The sequence below is a fragment of the Gopherus evgoodei genome, chromosome 4 (assembly GCF_007399415.2).
Source record: "Gopherus evgoodei ecotype Sinaloan lineage chromosome 4, rGopEvg1_v1.p, whole genome shotgun sequence".
Classification (NCBI taxonomy): domain Eukaryota; kingdom Metazoa; phylum Chordata; order Testudines; family Testudinidae; genus Gopherus; species Gopherus evgoodei.
Genome location: NC_044325.1, coordinates 86452593 through 86472180, shown reverse-complemented (window position 1 = coordinate 86472180; position 19588 = coordinate 86452593). Strand labels below are relative to the sequence as shown.

Sequence of the window (19588 nt, the reverse complement as noted above, 5' to 3'; positions counted from 1 at the left end):
AGATGCTGCTAGGGGAAAAATCTTCCAGTCAACTTGCATGTGCACACACTTGATTTGAATGGACATGAACAAGCACTCGAAGAAAAACCTGATTTATGCTCCCCAGTATTTCCATCATGTTTAATAATCAGAAGAAAGAAAGAAATGCTACACTAATTACTTTATTAAGATCAAATATTCATAATCATTTTATGGGGAGAGGGTTGGGGTGCACTCTAAATGTCCTGAGGTTTCTCTGTTTTAAGCCACAAAGGATCAGGAGCCCATGGCCCAAAAGGCTGTTTGGCAGGTGGGGATAGCGGGAGTGCATTGTCCTCAGGTACTCCTCACACCCGACACAGACACCTTAAAATGTCCTTTCCTAATATGCCCCTTGTGCTGTTGGCCATTGGGAATGCCCCCATGCCAGAGTATCTCTAGTAGGAGATTTGGAGGCTGTATCCACTCCCTTTGCCCTAAAACTAAAGGGATTACGGTAGAACCTCAGAGTTACAGATACCTTGGGAATGGAGGATGTCTGTAACTCTGAAATGTTCCATCACACTAAAGAGAAGGTTACTGACTTCAGCTATGGGGGGCAAAGCAGGAGATTGGGGCTGAAGCCACAGGGCAGGGGGAGGCTGAAGCACTCACAGGGAAAAAATAGTGGGTGCTCAGCATCCACTGGCAACCCCATGCGTCAGCTCCTCCCTCTGCCCCCAGCGCCTCCTGCCCGCCAGCGGGCCTCGCGGATCAGCTCCTCCCCCACCCTCCCAGTGCCTGCGGCGATCAGCTGTTCAGCGGCATACAGGAGGTGCTGAGGGGGAGGGAAAGGATCAGGGACATGAAGAGATGGGGGTGGGTGGAATGTGGGCGGGAAGGGGGATTAGGGAAAAAAGGGGTCTAGCACCCCCGGGAAAATCCCAAATTAGGCCCCTCCATCCATAGCTCTGATGTTCTTATCTTTGAGGTTCTACTGTAGAATGATACAGAGAATCTGCCCCTAAGTCTCAATGATTAATGGTTAATAATCTTAGAGGTGGGGGAATCAAACATTATAGATCAGCTAAAATGATCATGTAGACAGAGGCGTAGCGAGTGCCCTCCGTACCCTCTGACCGGAGGGGGCCCCGCAAGGAAGGGGGCCCCTAAAAGTGGCAAAAAAAAATGTAAGGTATAACTAGGTAAGTGACATTTATTGACGCTATTGCACAATCCATGTCGGTTTTACTGACAAAACCATGAAGTCATTATGATACATCATAATGCTATTGGTTACATCAGTTGTCTGTCGGTCAGTTTTGAATTTTAGTTGGACCCATTCAAAGAATGTGTATTTGTGTTCATAATGGCGGTCGGTGGATAAATGTTATTAATTTAGTTGTTTAGTTTATCGTTTCTGCATTGTAAGGGGCCCCGGACATATGTTCGGAGGGGGCCACGTTCTTTGTTGCTACGGCCCTGCATGTAGATAAGTACTACTGACAACCTACACTGTGATGCAAGTTTTTATCTGTGAGCCAGATGGGAAAGGTGTGTGTGTTTCCTGCCCTTCTACCCACATTTTAACCTCTACCAACTTCACCAATCTGGCACTATACTACTGTCCAGGAGGGAAAGAACAATGGCGTCAATGCAGCCCTTCATCTCCACCAACTGGGCATGTAACATCTGGGATGCATCTGCTGTTTTGAAAAGTAACACTAAGACTATGTCTACACTGCCCTGCAGTTCAGACTACGGGGCTGCAAACAACAGTGCACACCAAAGTGCTGTTCTGTAGCTTCCCTGTGGACACTGCAGATGTGAACTGAAGGGTTACTAGTCTCATTAACATTCTCCTCTTCTAGGAACCTTTTAGTTTGCGCCCGCAGTGTCCACACAGGGTAACTTACAGCAAATCACTTTGGTGCGCACGGCTGTTCACAGCCCTGCAGTCTGAACTGCAGGGCAGTGTAGACATAACTTAAGTTAGATCCTGACTTGCAACATGTTCTTTGCTTTCAAGCAAACTAGTAGCCATTAATTTCCCTTTTACCTTAGAAGGTATTTCCCTCCCCTACCCCAGCACAATTTAAAGTGCCCCTCCTCCCTCATGTCATGTAGAACAGCCAGAAAAAAATGTGTCACATGACTCAGTATATCCTCCTTCCAGAGACTCAGAGAGAGAGACAAAGGAAAAAGCCTCTGGGAACTGCAGCCCATGCTGGGCAAGGGAATTGCTTTGTTTTTGTGTTACACATTTTTTGTTTAAACCAATAAATTGTGCCCTGATGTAAGGTGTGAATCAGACTCAGGCACAGCATTCATTCCTTCCTGGGTTGATGAGATAGCCCACCATCTTACAACATCCTTAAAGCTCAATATTTGCCCCTCTACAATAACTGCAGTTCTGTGCCTCTTACTCTAAGTACAGGAAGATACCATTGTTACTGCAGGTACTTTTAAGTTTCAATGGCACCCACTGCATAAATTGTTTATAACAAAAATGGTAGTTGAATACATTTTGGTTACAAAATATAACGAAGTCCACGAATTATTAGCAAAATCTGGTGTAAAGAAATACTGGAGTGAAAATAATAGATCTATTAACATATGAACTAAAAATAAATTATTCTATTATAGATGAGATAATGTAGGGCTTTAAAAACAGGATCTGTGAATAGGCAGAAAAAATGCTATGGTTACTCAGGAACTAATGGAGAAAAGACTAACCTTTCACCCTGTCCCCTTTGTGCAGATGAATCTCTCCTTCTCCTTGAGGTTGATATGGCTTGACGACAATAAAAAGTCTTCCAGGTACAGCACTGTAAAGTTTGCGTTTTGGACCCTGATAATCCAAAGCAGCGATAACATCCTTGTTGGCACTGGGATTATAACCGGCACTGGGGATTGCAATGAAATGGCATTAGTTTATCATTTAAAATTGACATTTATATTGTTCTGTTCTCATGACACAACAGAACATATTTAGTGGTGAGAATATGCAAAAAATATGCAGTTTGCAAAAAGGCAGTATTACTGGAAAAACAAAACTAGTTTGTTAGTCTAGACACCCTATTTTTTAGATAATATTTGAAGTGGAAAAGGTCAACTAATGACCGTTTTGTTAAAACAAAATGTGAAAAGACAATAACTGAGACAACCAGGCAGTTTTCTAGCCCTTCAGCTAATTTACTTTACACACTTTATATGCACATCATAATGAGGCAAAATAAATAAGTAGAACACTTTAGACCACTAAAATCTACAATTATTGCTGTGAATGGGTGTGTTCGCAATAGTTCTATAGTAACATTCATGGGCCTGAACCAAAACCATAACTCTGAACATACCCAAAGATGCATCATGTCTTTTGTGTTTGATACAGTAGAACTTCAGGGGAAGTTTCCTATCAGTGATCAAAATATGAACACTTACTACTTGTTTTGAATAAGGAAGAATTCATTGATAAAGGGTGAAAAATAGAGAAGCTTGGGGCTAGACCACATCACCACAAAGGCATTTCCTTTCAGGAAACTAAATATTACAATAGTTAAGAAACGATGTCTGGTGCCAGGGAGGAAATGGTAAAATTCAAGTGTGGGTAGAAGAATCTTAAAAGGCATCATAAAAAAAGTGCAACATGCTACAGTTCCACTGCTAAGGATGAATGCAAGGAACAAGAAGCCTTACATGGAAATGCTGAAAATAGAATATATGCAAAGGAAACAAGAATACATAGAAATAATCAGTGTTTTCAGGGGAAAGATAAGGGCAGGGAAAAAAACAAGAATGAGTTAATACTTGCGTAATTGCTTGGGATGAGAAGGATGGGTGGTTTTTTTTGGCTTAGTGAGTAAGATATCCTTTTAAACAAAAAACACCATTAGGGCAAGAGAGAGCAAGCAGGATTTTTGCCTGAGCTAACATATATAGATAATTCAGAAAACTTCACTGGCTAGCTCAGCCTAAGGGGAACAAGGTGAGCTTTCACAAATACATTTTTGGTGTAAAGAAGACAAAGTGAAAGTAGGCATTCTAACGTATGAGGGAAACAAATATTGATTATTTACAGTCTAACAAAACGGGGGGAGGGAGGAGAAATATGAAAGAATGAAGACTGGGTCAAAGCTGTTGATAAAAAGTAAACAAGGAAAGCTTGGAAAAAGTTTAACATAGTGGAACATCTGAAGGAAGGCTTTGCCCCATCCACTCAAGTCAATTTCACTGCAGTAACCCAAACATTATCAGGAGCCTTTGATCTCAGACTTGATCATTTTCTAGTTTTATTTTTCTCTCTTTTCTTTTAGAGCCAAAGACTGGTGCCAATAACGACAGACTCCACTTAGTGTTTCAAGTGGCTATGCAGGCTGGAGGCATAGAGGATATCTAATCTGGTAGAGTGTAAATCCTCCAAACTTTATGAGTTAGGATATGAACCATCACCACTTCTTTGATTTAAGAATCCCCTTTCCTTCTGAGGGAGTGGTTCTCCTTTAACTCTGTTGCTAGGACCAAGTACTACAGATGCTGCTTCCTTTAATCTTAGTTGGCATCTTCCATTCCAATAAATCCCAGTTTAATCGTTAAGACTGGTTAGTATTTCAAAAAGAAAAATACTAGATGGATGAAATAGGTCAGGACAATTGTACATATGGTCACATCCTAGCCTCTTATGTCATACCTATCAAAAGATTCAACCTCCCTTCTTTTGGGATGAGGGAGTAAGGCCTCCCCCCACCTTCATTTTAATAGACTGATTTTCTTGTGAATACTTCCCATTCCAAACATGATCACAGGCATCCTCCCCTCATTGATGGGATGTACAAACCCCTTGCATCCAGAGGGAGAGGAAGGTGTTAATGTAGATCCAAGAAGAGGAAGAAAGTGGAGCAGCTGGGTTTAATCACAACTGTAAGCAGGCGTGGCTTTAAGAGAATGGGGAGATGAAAGCTGTTCCTGAGAAATGGAAGAACTCTTCAAAAAGCTCACTCACAAGCAGGAGGTGCTCACCATGAATCAACAGAAAGATTGTTTTATGGAAAATGTATGTTTATTGGGGACTGGCTGGAGCAAGCTATTCACTTTCATTCCTTTTTACTTTCTTTGGTTTAGGTTGCAGAAAGCCACAAAAAACTTTTTTGAATTGACTGAGGCTTTTTGGACTGAAGTGAGGGACAGTTTTATGTGAACCACTAGCAAATAGCAAGGGGAGAGAACAAAGATTACCCTTCAAGCTCAAAGTAAAGGCTTGGTGAAACTTCAAGGAAGAGAATTGGTGGAAGGAGTCCTATGCATGCCCCCATTCACGACTGCACAACATCTTTGTGGTAACTACAGCACTAGTTGTATAACCCCCACACTTTCTAGGTATGGTGTTCTGTCCCATCTAGTGGCACTGAGACCACTTAGCGAGAGAGAGAAAGCAATTAATGTATCTGCTCTACAGCATTAGCTAAGCCCCAGTTAGCTTTTAGCTCATGCGGTAGAGCTTCATACACTAAGCTCCAGAGGTCCCCGGTTCACTCCCACCCACCGACGACCAGGGTCTGTTGGCATTACGGTTGCACAGAATATTAGGAAAAAGTGTTTCAGTGGTCTTCAACAAATTTAGAAGCTGGAAATAAGAGCTAACACCATGTGACCAGCCAGCTTTCTGTGGACCACCAGCAGATGTACTGGAGGTGCCTGGGATGTATATTCATAGGTTATACCACATGGCACTGTTTCTACTCCATGTTTGGATAAGTGTGCAAGTAGTTTCAGTACAAATACTTGCACATGGAGGACTTAACATTTGGCTTCCACAAATTTTCCAGCATGAAATTGGCTTCCGTTAACAGTTATGCCGGTGAAATTCACTCAAGCATTCAGAGACAGTGAGCACAGAAGAGGGATGAGAGCAGCCAAGCAAATTCATTTAAAAAAATGAATTAATATTCACAGAAAGTTTTTGCATTATTTGCCCAGCTCCATAAATCAACAAATTATGTTCCAGGAACCTAGAGATATTATTCTAGTAACACTGGATATTCTAATTAGAAGCCAAGTTTTTAAATAGCTTTTAGCTAGATTGTCCTTTGGAGAAAGCAAAACACGTTCCCTCTAACTGGAAGGAACAAATAGGAGGGTCCGTGGCCTGCAAAGACAATTTAACAGGTGGACCCCTGCATCTATGCAGAATCCTACTGCAGTGTCCAGATAGATACAAGGATCTGCCCACGAGTTTCTCTATGCAGGAGTGAGGCCAAAGGTAATAATTGAATGACTTTGCACAGTTATTGCAATATACAACATTGGAACACTTTGCTATATTGGATCAGACCACTGGCCTATGAAGTTCAGAATCCTATCTCATACAGTGGTCAATGCCATATGTGATTTAAACCAAAAAGTGTTGTGAATTTTGTAGACTGCAACATTAGACAACTCTGGTGGTATTGCTGATGCCACTATCAGAAAACATGTGTTAGCTGAGTGCCCATAACTGAAGAGGGGGAGGAGAAGGAAAAAAAGGAGCAAAGTAAAGGAAGAAACTAATAGGAAAATGATAACTTCAGCCAAATTCTCTTTTGCTTTAATGACTACAAATGTAGATATAAATCTATTATATACAATATCAAAGTGATACCCAACAGTAGCCAACGCTGCTACTTGACAATATTCGTTTTCTTTTTTCATATTGAGTTCAGGAAATATGACAGAGAAAGCCCATTATTTTGAATGACATTAAAATTAAGTTTATTGGATCAATATATTTAAATTCTATTTGAGTCTCTGACTCTCCCCCTAACATAAACTGCAATTATCCCTTTATAGGGCTGCATTCTGGAGTGTACTGACATTCTTTAAAGATAAAGCATTCACACCTAATCTGTCAATTTTGTTCTATTAAAATGTATGCCAGCATCCACCTTTCTCCAATGAAGCAAGACTTCTCATCCAGTGGGCACAGCCCATAAGTAGGTTGATGGGGGCACCCACTGGGTCACACTCATTAGTCAAGGGGGAAAAAATAAAGCAGCAAAATCCTCAAGTGTTAGGGCCCTGCAGAAAGTGGGAACAGAAGAAGATGTTTGTTCCCTACCACCACAGCCTCCAGCCGCTTCCCCTCCTCAGCTCCGCCCCCACCAACCCCCCTAACTCAGTCCTCCACTTTTTCTTCCTTCTTGCATACTGCTCAGCTCCAGCTCAGGGGAAGTGGGACTTCAAGAGGCTGTGGAGTTGGGTATGTTGCCTCTAACTGGCCTTGAATGCTGTCTGGGAAGGGGGAAGGAAGAAAGCAATTGACTCAGGTGCCATCAACAACCTGATGGACAACAGCACCCCTCACCCAACTGTAGAGTATGCAGACTACAACCATAAGAGATAGTTTGGTCCCTACTACCTCAGAGTCTCTCTCTTTCCCCATGATTTATTAGAGCTGTTACAACCATACAAGACTCTCAAGCTACTTGCCTCTAGAGTTGTGTGAATAACTGATTTTTCAATTCTTTGGCTGAACCAAAACATAGAAAACAAAAAATTGTTTTGGGTCATCTGGAAACAAATTTCAAATTTCAAACGTTTTGGTAAACCGAAAAAAGTAATACAACGTTTGTTTTGGATGAAACGTTTCATTTTGTTTTTGAATTTAACCTTCTAAAAATAAAATCAAATTTCAAAACAAAAGGTCATTTGGAATTGAAAAAAATTAGAATGTTACATTTTGAAAGTAAAAAATTATCTCCAGCTCTACTAACATCCTGCTTGAAACAGGAGGGGAGTGGTAGAGGATTTCAAAGCATGATTTGGTAAGCTTCAGATCATACTGCTAGGTTTACCTATTTACGCAGATTTTGCGAGGAAAGGGATGGAGCGGATAAGAGTATCTGAAAGCAATGGTTAGAGGTGTTGACAAGTTTAGCTTTTGGATATTGCTTCAATGCATATGATTTTCTTCAAATGTTCACTTCTACCCTGGGCCCAAGATGGACATTTATAATAAATCTGTACTAATGAATATTGTGGTCAGTGTGTCAATAAAACGGTATATTTCATGCTGTAGGAATATTGAAAAAGATCACCTGATGTGCCTATGTTGCTGTCTTTTTGCATCCTCTCCTACCCTGTTTAATGAGGGCGACCGACTCCGAGATGAGGGGGTATAACTCCCAACAGTTTTTACAGTTCCATTAGGATTATTCTGCATCTGTTGAAATAGGTGAGGTGAAAGGCTGCGGTGTGAAGAAGCAGAAGATGAAGCTGACCAGTCAGGAATGTTGTTGATGTTCAGATTGTTATCGCTGTTGGAACGAAGTAAGACACGAGGTGCTGCCAATGTGCTTTGGGGCCTTCGCCTCCTGTTTGAATAGGTAGGGGCCTCTCTAAATGGCACTGTATTAAGAGGGGGAGGGGAAAAACAATTATGGTAATCACATCTGATTTTATCATTTATGCATATTTATCACTCCTTAAAAAGATTCAACAACATATGGCACGTTTTTCGGGTGCGCAGAGTAAGAGAGAAAAACTATCTTTGCTGATTATCTAATCAAGCTAAATAACAGAATTATATTTAAAATGTAATTAAAACTGAAAACTACTTTCATATGCAACATACTTTGACTTGCTGGTTGTAATACGTACTTAAGCCCCACAATACTGGAAACATCAATGATAAATAAATAGTAATGTCAGACATCTGGTTTTTGCCAAGCTTTCGTCAACACTATTTGCTCTCTCTATCTCTCAAGTTTTCTTTGAAGCCTAACACAAGTTCATGGACTTGAACAGATCCACAGAAACTTCTTCCTTTATGCTGTTTCTGTTGAGTTCCTTTTTCCTATAGAGACCTAAACTGAGAGAGAATTTGGTTCCGTTGTCAGTTCAGGAGTAGCCTGGAAATCTTTAATGTTAGCGGTCACCTTATCTCCATCTGCTAGGTTAAAAATTCAGGACAGATTCTTCTTCTGTTAGAACTCTTACACTGACATAATCCCTAGGCGTCTGTTTTTCTAATCTAGGCATTTCTATTGCACCTATTATTGTATATAGAGCAGAGAGTGCAGTATCCTGAGGTAATATGCTGACTTCAGCTCCCACAAGCATCCACGGGAGAATATACCGACATATCTAAACATAGAAATAAATCATTTAACTAATTATTTTTAGCAGAAAAAAATACAAATCAGTGACCTGATCCTTCAAATGCTACTAGCAGAGCACTGCAATTATGGGACAATTTATATTAGTAAACACTATGCCCCAAGACTCTCTATTTCTCAAAGTAATGGGTTCTTTAGCCTCAAGTAAAAGTTTAAAGAGATTTTTCTAATAAAAGGTTTCTTATATACACCCTAGATTTGATGGTTTTTCCTACTAATTTCATAAACTAATAGAGGTCCAATCCTGAAAATGCTTACTTATTTTAGTCTTTATTTATGCAAAATAATCCTTCAAAATAATAACTTCAGTGGGACTCAGAGGGTTTCTAGGATTGAATCCAGAGTTCACAAATCTAAATCTGCAAAGTAATAATAATGATATCACTAACAAAAGGCAGCCTGTAATAATTCAGAAGACTACGCAGATTGTAATTTTAAAAATATATAATATTTCAGTTAGGAAAGAAACCCCAGATAATATTTTGCATTTATACAATGTCATTCATCTTAAAAGATAACTATGTATCAACCAAAACTTTAAAAGCATAAGCTTATATAAAATAGAACAAATATGTCACATTATAAAAAACAAACACATCTTAATATAGATATTAGTATACACAGAAATCACTTCATCCTCCCCTAATATGCAGCCATCTCTGGGGTGAAACACAAGAAATGAGTAAGATCACAGAGAAATGCTTCACACAATTTTAGGACAGGAAAAGAAGAATATTTTAACCAATTGTAACTGTAGCTGAAAGAATGAAGTTCCTCAAATAATTTTCAGTAGAATTCTTGACTGACAAGTGATTCTGAGGAAGATCATAAAATGCATAGCAAACAGTCAAAATTCCAGGTAGCTGAAACTCTCATTTAGGTTAAACTTTCTCTTACAAATATTAAAAAAGATACATACAGAGAACAGGATTTAAAATTGATATTAAATTCTACTGTATTTTATTTGAAGCAAAAATTAAATAGTTATCTTTACCAACAAGGTTGTTAAGAAGGATGAGACTTAAGAGAGTGCTAAGTTTATAAGGGAAATAGCAAAAATCTACAGAACATCTGAGAAAGGAGGATTTTTCAAGTATATCATAACGCCCATTTAGGAAAAAAAATTGCAATTAGAAGATAGTCAATGGAACTTGTGTTGCTAACTGCACTTAGGTGCTTTTGAATGTATGACACAATGCTTCTAAAAGACTCAGCTCAAGGCCAACCCAAACTTCTTAAAGAAAATTCACAACACAATCTTCCATATTGAGCGTGTCTGAATCTTCTGCAAAAAAGGTACATTTTTTTTCAATTTTTATTCATTGCCACTTTAGAATACTTTCTGGGACTGTTGTCTTGCCATGCTACATGTAATGTGTGATATGGATGTACAGTCTGTATACAGTTATGCTTGGGACATTTAGCATACTTCTTACTAACAATGTCACTGAAGAGAAGCAGATAGTGTGTAAGATCTTATGGGATAAAATAAGGTAAAATATTTTCTTTTAATAAAGATTACACAAAATAATGTGGATACAATAGGTACAGGCTTGCCTATTTATAGCATTTATATATACATATCTCTCCAATTGAAGTTAATGGGAGTTTTGCATTTGGCTCAAAGAGGACCCAGATGTGGCCCTTAGAATTATGTGTTAGTTCACAAAATGGACAGGATGGAGACTCCACACTATGAGCATTCAAAATCTAAGCTCCTGAAAAATTAGAAACTGTCTACTGAAGATTTATTGTAAAAAGTTGAAAGGGTTTTTTTTGGGGGGGCAATTAATAGTTCTGCATATTGCATAGATATCACAGGCCTAATTGACAGAATGAGATGAGTATTTCTGAGCACATTTACATTGACAAGTTTGAGAAGAATGAAAACTGTGCATACTACTCCAAATAAAAAACATTTATATGTTTCCCAGGTTTCATGAAAATTTTATCTTTGCCCACTGAATACTTCAAATGCAGAGGATTTTAATAATCATTTTGGAATTAACATTTGGTTCAATACCAATTTTATATTTTTAAAGAGATAGCTGCAAGTAAAATTAGTCTTTACTTTTTGAATTAAAGACTAACATTTTCTTTGTGAATGTAATAAAGAGAAAATTATCAAAACCATAATTAGGATTTTTTTAGGCACATATCTATGCAGAAAGAGTTAAAAATAACCTCTTTCATGCCCAAAATGATTAATATTCCAACCAACTGTTTTTTCCCTGGCAATCTGCACACTGTAAGTGGGTGGATATTTTCTTAGCTGCCTCTTACATGGCAATATTTATATTATTTTCACAATAAAAAATAACTACACCACAAAATAATGAAACAAATGTGCATGCTTTAAACTCTGTTGGACTAATTTTTATTGTTAGTTAATTTTACAGATCTTATAAATTCTTATTGCAAAGGTTGTTTGGAGAAACAATTATTATAAAATGACATGAAAACATCTCAATGAATTCCATGCTTTTAAGTTTCAAATCAAGTAATTATTGTACTCTTATATCAAACCTAAGAATTAAATAATACTTTCCTTCCAGCTCTCAGAATTTTATACCTAACAATCCATACTTATGAGAGGGCAGTTAAGGAGCTTACAGTGATAATATTCACCTAGGAAATCGCTTATACATCTTCAGATGGATTTCCTAGAAAACAGAACATTTTGTATATTTACCTAAGTTTAAAACTAAAATGAATAAGTCAGGTATCAACTAGATCTAATAATTAGTTGCCTAAATGGATGCTCTGACAGACAAGAATTTTGAAAAAAGAAATGGCAAGAACTGATTAATTATACAATAAGTAAGCAGATCACATTAAAGGTACACAAGAAAATATCAGCTCTCAAACATCAAATTTTCAGAGTTCATTGCTTACCTTCTTTCTTTGTTAAGGCATTTAACAAAGACTTCATTTTCTCTTACTTTAGCAGCAATCCCCTCATTACATAACCTTTTCTAGGAAGAAAGAGGGAAAAAACTACCCAGTTTCTATGTGTTTAAATTGCCTGCACCCTGACATAAGCAGCAGGTTTCTGGGCACTGTGTAATTGCAAGCATCGCTGGGCATGCAGTACCCAGCGTTCTGGTGACAAAGCCCACCCCACATTCTGTCTGTCAGCTGGGAACCAACTGTGCGTAGACTGGAGCTGCTCAAAAAAAAATCTTGCTATCTTTCACAGTATTAGTCATGTGAATACCACCACCACAGTCTTTCAGACGTTACTGTGCTTTTGTAATCATTGCATTTATGAACAAGCAAACACAGGGCTGAAGGAAGGAGAAGCGTTGCAGGCTAAGGGGATAAAATTTATATTTGGAAGGAGAGGAAGGGAATCATTCATGGAAAGATACTTCATATCAGCATTTCAACAGCTAGAACTTGTGAAGGGAAAATCCTGAAAGAAATGGGAACTATTGAATAAGTGTGCTTAGCTTTTAAACTTTTATAGCCAGAATCTCAATGTTTAGATAAATATCAAAAAGCATAGAATGTGTTTGCTTGTCTTTTACAATGCTGTCCAGAGTCAGAGTCAATTTGAGTGTGTGTGTGCATCTAACAATAAGCAAGCTTCACACCATGCCTACATTAAAAATTTAGACAAACTGCCACTAAACAGCATTTCTGAACGTGACCCACATTCCAGTTTGAAAAGGATGAGATGCAAGCATCAATTATTTTCCACTCCCCCTCCATTATTGATAATTACACTGAAATAAAATAGTTTTTTTTTGTACAAGGGGAAAAAACATTAACATGCAACCCAGCTACTTAATCGAATTCTATGCAGATGACAAATACATTTTTTAACCATTGCAGCTTTTCAAAGGTTTTATTCATGGAAAATTTCTATGGATATCACTGAAAGTCAGTGTAAACATCCTTACAGAGGAAGAACAAACAACCAGAAAGTTGAAGATTACCTTTCTGAAAACACTACAAATAGGAAATGGGACTTAGGCATTCACAACAAAATTAATACTTAGCTGTTGCATAATTCCATTTTGGAAATATATATATAAATATTTTAGCAATGCAACATACAGTTTCTAAGGAGTAAGATTTACAAAGACTAACCTAAATTTAAACAGCATAAACCCAATACTAATAATTACTCCATTGCAGTAGTCTCCGCTGATTGTTAGGATAAGATCCGCAGTTAAACGCTAGATCTTTGTGTTTTTAAGAACACTACTCCATCAACTAAAAAAAAAGGGAGAGAGATCACATGGATTACTTAGTTGGATTTTACTTCCATATGCCTGTTATACCATCTATAAAATAACTCACAACGTAAAGAAAAGTAGTTATTTATTCTTGATAATTAACGGTTCACAATTCATTTAAAATTTCAGTGTTTACGTAGCTATTATTGTTAATGAAAAAATATTCTTGCAAAGTGATATAATTACAGATTTTAAAAAAATCTGTGAGGATAAAAATTCAGCCCACTAATTTAAAACAAAATACTCAATAGGTGAAAAATATACAAAGGAAATGGGGGCAAGAGTATATATCAAGTTAAATGAATGGTTTGACACTGGTTCACAGATTTGCATAGAAAACCTGTGGGCACAGGAATGGTCTTTTTGACTATCTAAACTATGTATAGCCTTCTGTAGAATAAGTTTGGACTCTTATTCATAAACTTATAAATATATGCATTTTATTAGGCCCTCACGGTGAGAATCAAAACAGCTTACAGAATAAGAACCGCCACATCAGAACTTGACATTGTCACTGATACGAATGTATCAGCTTCTGCGCACTAGAAAGTTATTCCTGCTGTTTCAACTTAATCTCACTGATTACCTTTTAGAGTTGGGATCTGGAAAGAGACTACAATTATCAATGCTACTTTGAATTTCTATAATGCCTTCCAACCAAGCCAATAGCTTCCCAAGCATTAATAAATTTAGCAACAATAACTCTGTGTATTATCCCCATTTTGCAGATGAGCAAAAGGAGATAGAAGCAGATTCTGTGCTGCATTTGCTGAGATGCACAGCAAAGAAGGTGTAGTCAAGGGAAGACATTTGTGACATGTGGATCCTGGGCTACTGTAGGGGCCAAGATGGCCCCTAGCATAAATTAGATCAGCTCCAAGAGCATCTCTAACCTGAAGATCAACTCCATCAACTCCATTAATTGAAGCAGCTTCCTCAGAGCTTCTTAATTGGTTGTCCCACAGGGGCTATGAGAGAGGGTAGACAGTCAATCCTACATTGCTCCTGGGCTAGGGAAAATGCTTCCCAGGCTTGTTGTGGCTATTTTATGCAGCATATAAAGCCTAGGCCCAGAATGAGCTTCAGATAGCTTAAGAGAACTGCCCAAAGTCACACAGGAAATGAATGGAACCAAGGTCTCCTGTTGTCCAGTTCTGTGCCTTAATCACAACACCAGCTAAAGAAAAAAAAATGTAAAGGCTAAACAGCCTTTACCAATATCATGGATTCTCAGACTTGCTCATCTGTCTCTAGGAAGGGAAAGGTAATAGACTAAAAAAAACAAAACAAAACAAACACACAGAAATAGGACCCTTCAGAAACTCTGAATTCCAAATTCCTATTTCTGATATGGGAGTCAGCTACAAAACTTGGGGACCCATTTGCAGCATGAGGACCTTAACTGTCCTTTGTTCAATCCAGCCTTAGTCCATCACTAGGCTCAAGAGATCCTATAAAAAACTGGCTCTAAATCTGATATTTTAAACTGAACTACCAATGCACTTTCGGCTTGAGATCATCCTTTTCCCCACTAAGTGATTACTGTAACTAGCTATCATAACATTTCTTCCCAGATCTGGACCTTAGCGTCCAAAATATGGGCATTAGCATGAAAACCTCCAAGCTTAGTTACCAGCTTGGACCTGGTATCGCTGCCACCAGCTAGGAATTATACAGTGCTTAGCTCACTGTGGTCTCCCCAAAACCTTCCCTGGGGGACCCCCAGACTCAGATGCCTTGAGTCTTACAACAAAGAGAAATAACCCCCTCCCCTTGTTTCCTTGTTACTTCCTCCCAGGTTCCCCTCCCCGGACGACCCTAGGAGATTCCCTGCTTCCAGTCCTGAAAACACAAGTACCGAGAGATCTAATCTCTCCCCCTCACCCAGAGGGTATGCAAAGTCAGGCTTAGTAAATCTAACACAAAGAGATTTTCCCCCTCACTTCTTCCTCCCACCAATTCCCTGGTGAGCTGCAGACTCAATTCCCTGGAGTCCCCACTAAAGAAAAACTCCAACAGGTCTTAAAAAGAAAGCTTTACATAAAAAGAGTGAAAAAGGACATAATATATAGTCTCTGTATCAAGGTGACAATATACAGGGTCAATTGCTTAAAGGGAAAAAATGAATAAACAGCCTTATCCAAAAAGAACACAATTCAAAACACACCAGTAACTACACACATGCAAATACAAAAGAAAACAATATAAACCTATTGTCTTACTATCCTTGTACTTACAACTTGGAAACAGAAGATTAGAAAGCCAGGAGATAGAAAAATCACTCTCAGAGCTGAGAGGGTCAGACCCAAGACAAAGAACAAAGAACTCACACCCACAACTTCCCTCCACCCAGATTTGAAAAGTCTTGTTTCCTGATTGGTCCTCTGGTCAGGTGATTGGTTCTCTGTGTTAACCCTTTACAGGTAAAAGAACATTAACCCTTAGCTATCTGTTTATGACACTAGCACAATGGGGTCTACATCGCTGACTGGGCCTCTAGTTACTACCACAAAACACATACAAATAAATAATGTGTGTTACCAAGAATGCAATGCACGGCATAATTATGTAACTAAGAGTAGTTGATAGAGTGAAATGCTACAGGTGTAAACCACATAAAAATTTAAGATATATTCTCCTGGTTCTCAGATACAAAAATTAACTAGTTAAAAAAAAAACACTCCAATTCAAATAAAAGTCATTGGTCTCTGCCACACAGGGGTGCCAGGCATCCGGTTTTCGACCAGAACACTGGGTCAAAAAGGGATTCTGGTGGCTCTAGTCAGCACTGCTGAGGGGGCCACTAAAAGTCCGGTCAGCAGCGCAGTGGGACTAAGGCAGGCTCCCTGCCTCCACGTGGATCCCAGAACTGGCGGCATGTCCCCCCTTCCGATTCCCAGGCTCAGGGGCAGCCAGGGACCTCCGTGCGCTGCCCCTGCCCTGAGCTCCGGATCCTCAGCTCCTATTGGCTGGGAACTGCAGCCAATGGGAGCTGCAGTGATGGCACCTGCAGATGGGACAGCGCACAGAGCCGCCTGTCCATGCCTCCACCTGGGAGCCAGAGGGAAATGATGGCCACTTCCAGGAGCCACCTGAGGTAAGCGCCACCCGGAACCTGCACCCTGCACCCCCTCCCAAGCCCCAACCCTCTGCCCCAGCCCTGAGCCCCCTCCAACACTCAAACTCCCTCCCAGAGCCCACGCTCTGCACCCCAAAACCCTACCCCAGCCCTGAGCCCCCCTCACACCCAAACTCCCTCCCAGAGCCTGCACTCCACATCCCTTGCTGAAACCCAACCCCCTGCCCCAGCCCTGAGCCCCTCCTATACTCCAAACCCCTCGGATCCGGCCCAGAGCCCCCTCTGCATCCCAAACCCATGCCCCAGCCCAGAGCTCCCTCCCACACTCTGAACTCCTAATTTATGGCCCCACCCCAGAGCCCACATGCCCAGCCAGAGCCCTCACCCCCTCCTACACTGAAACCTCCTGCCCCAGCCCTGTGTGAAAATGAGTGAGTGAGCGAGGGTGGGGGAGAGCAAGCAACGGAGTAAAATAGGATGAAGTGAGGGGGTAGGGCCTGGCCCTTACAGAAGGGGTGGCGCAAAGGGCTGTTCAGTTTTCTGCAATCAAAAAGTTGGCCACACTACTACCACACTAAGAAGATAGCAAAAGTTACAGAATATCCTGCACTTCATCTGGATAATATATCTAACATAGCCACAATAGTGAAGAAGTTACTAACCTTATGCAGTAACAATGGTTCTTCAAGATGCGTGTCCCTATGGGTGCTCCACTGTAGCTGCGCTTGCATCCTGTCACTGCTGATCAGAGAACTTTGGTAGTACTGTCCATTAGGCCCACACATGTGCTGTCTGTCCTCCTGCCTTGCCACAAGGAGAACCAGTGGACATGGGATATCTCCCTCAGTCCCTTCTCTACTGCAGAGCCATAAACAAAAACTCCATAGGGGGAGGGTGGATAGTGGAGCATTCATTGGGACACACATCTCAAACCATCACTACTGCACAACATGAGTAACTTCCTTGTGTAATGTCCCTATGGGCACTCCACTGTAGTGACTCCCAAGCAGTAACCCCACAGGAGGGCTGAGGCTTCAAAGTCGAGTCAGTTACAGATGACAGTACTGTGGAGCTATATGGCGTCAGAGGTGGAGTCTCCAGTAATCGCATAATGTTCTGCGAAGGCGTGGACTGATACTCAAGTTGATGCTCTACAGAGTTCTGAAATGGGGACAGTCTTGATGAAGGTGACAGATGAGATTGACCTAGTGGAGTGCATGCAAATACCATCTGGAGGTGTCATGTTGTGAACCTGAAAACATTATTTAATGCAGTCTGAGACCCATCTGGACTGTCTCTGGGCTGATATTGCTGAGCCCTTAGATCTCTCCATAGTAGATGGGAAAACTCCAAAAGCCTTTGTTCTATCCAGGTAAAAGGCCAGGATTTTCCTAAAGTCTAGTGCAGGGGTAGGCAAACTATGGCACAGGTGCCAAAGGCGGCATGCAAGCTGATTTTCAGTGGCACTCACACTGCCAGGGTCCTGGCCACTGGTTCCGGGAGCTCCGCTGCTGGCCTGGGGTATCGGCGGTGGGCTCCCTGCCAGCTGGGGTTCCGTCCACCAGCCCCGCTCAGCCCGCTGCCAGCCCTGGGTCCCAGCCACCCGTCCAGGAGGCTCTGATGCTGGCCCGAGGTCCCGGCCACCAGCCCGGGGCTCTGCAACCACCCCCGGCTGTAGTCCACTGGCCCCAGCTTGGGGCAGTGAGGGGTGCAGACAGGGACAAGAGAGGGCAGAGCTCAGCACCCCCACTTTAAAAATTGTTCCAGAGCCACTGTACTGGGATATTTTTAAGTTCTGATTTGCTGCTTACATCACTATTACGCCATATGGAACAGCACATTGCAGTTGACATTGAGATTAGAATGTACATGCAAGAACTGGAATCAGATTTTTCTGACAGATTTCCAGTGATTTGGCCCAATGCTTTCTTTTCTAATTAAACCTGAAAAGTTCAGTGAAAGTGACTTGGATTTGTCTGTATTTCAGTGGATGGGTGTTGAAGATTTCGAAATGCAGCTCATTCAGTTCAAAAGCTCAGAATTGTGGGCATCAACGTTTGGAGATCTGCGGAGCACACTTGAAACTATCGAGAGAGATCATAGATCATGGGGCCTCTATTCTGACCTGTTGGACATCCCTGACAGTGAAATTTAACTGTTTGAAGAAAATTGCCTTTGCAATACTTTCAGCATTTGGATCCACATACCTGTGTGAACAGGTATTTTCACACATGAAATCTGTCCTCTGTCCCTCTTAGAGCCGGTTAACAACTGATCACTCAGAAGCCTGTGTGCAGCTTAAACTATCCAAATATGTGCCAGACATTGGAAAACTCAGCAAGGAAAAGCAAGGGCAAGGATCACACTAAACTGATAAGATCTGCATTTTAAAAACCTTAATTTACTTTACATACAATAGTTTAGTTATAGATTATAGACTTATAGAAAGAGACCTTCTAAAAATGTTAAAATGTATTACTGGCATGCGAAACCTTAAATTAGAGTGAATAAATGAAGACTCACACACCACTTCTGAAAAGTTGCCAACCCCTGGTCTCGTGTGTGTAGTGTAGCCTCCCTATTGTCATGGTAAGGCTTGGGGTAAAAAGTCAGAAGTTGGATCAGTTGGGTCATGTGAAAGGGAGAGGTCATCTTGGGGGTGAACTATGGGTGTGGTCTCAGTGTGGCCTGGTCCCGAAAGAAAAATATGTAGGGGGAATGTGCCATCAGGGTCACTATTTCCCCTGTTCTCCTAGGAGAGGTGATTGCCACCAGGAAGGCCATTTTCACAGGGGGGTACGTAAGTGAGCAGGTAGCCCTGGGTTTGAAGGAGAGTCTAGTCAGGCCTTTCAGCACTAGGCTTAGGTCTCATGTAGGGGTGGGATATCAGGGTTGGGGGAAAAGGTTAATTATAATCCTAAGGAATCTTTTTGTGGTTGGGTGTCATAATACTGAGTATCCCTCCACTTGTTGATGGAAGGCTGCTATAGTCACTAGGTGAACCCTGAGTGAACTTAGAGATAGTCCTGATATTTTTTTTAAGAGTCAACACATAGTCTATGAATTTTGGGAGAGTAGCGGATGTCAGGGAAATCTGTTGGGAATTACACAACCTGGACCACTTTTGCAGGTAAGTACACCGTGTTGGGGATTTTCAT

The 19588-nt window shown here is 40.6% G+C and overlaps 1 protein-coding gene across 5 annotated transcripts in view; it reads right to left on the bottom strand.

The window, feature by feature from the left end:
* The window catches only part of SHANK2 (SH3 and multiple ankyrin repeat domains 2), a 699708-nt gene that overhangs the window by 378812 nt on the left and 301308 nt on the right, over positions 1-19588 (bottom strand). For 4 of the 5 annotated variants that reach the window (XM_030560099.1, XM_030560100.1, XM_030560101.1 and 1 more), the window contains exons 13-14: positions 8028-8337; positions 2695-2864 (exon numbers count right to left, since the gene is read on the bottom strand). In XM_030560099.1, the coding sequence (XP_030415959.1) occupies positions 2695-2864; positions 8028-8337 (480 nt within the window). Of the gene's footprint in view, positions 1-2694; positions 2865-8027; positions 8338-12002; positions 12180-19588 lie in introns of those variants that run through there. The other variant, XM_030560103.1, reaches the window with a different exon arrangement.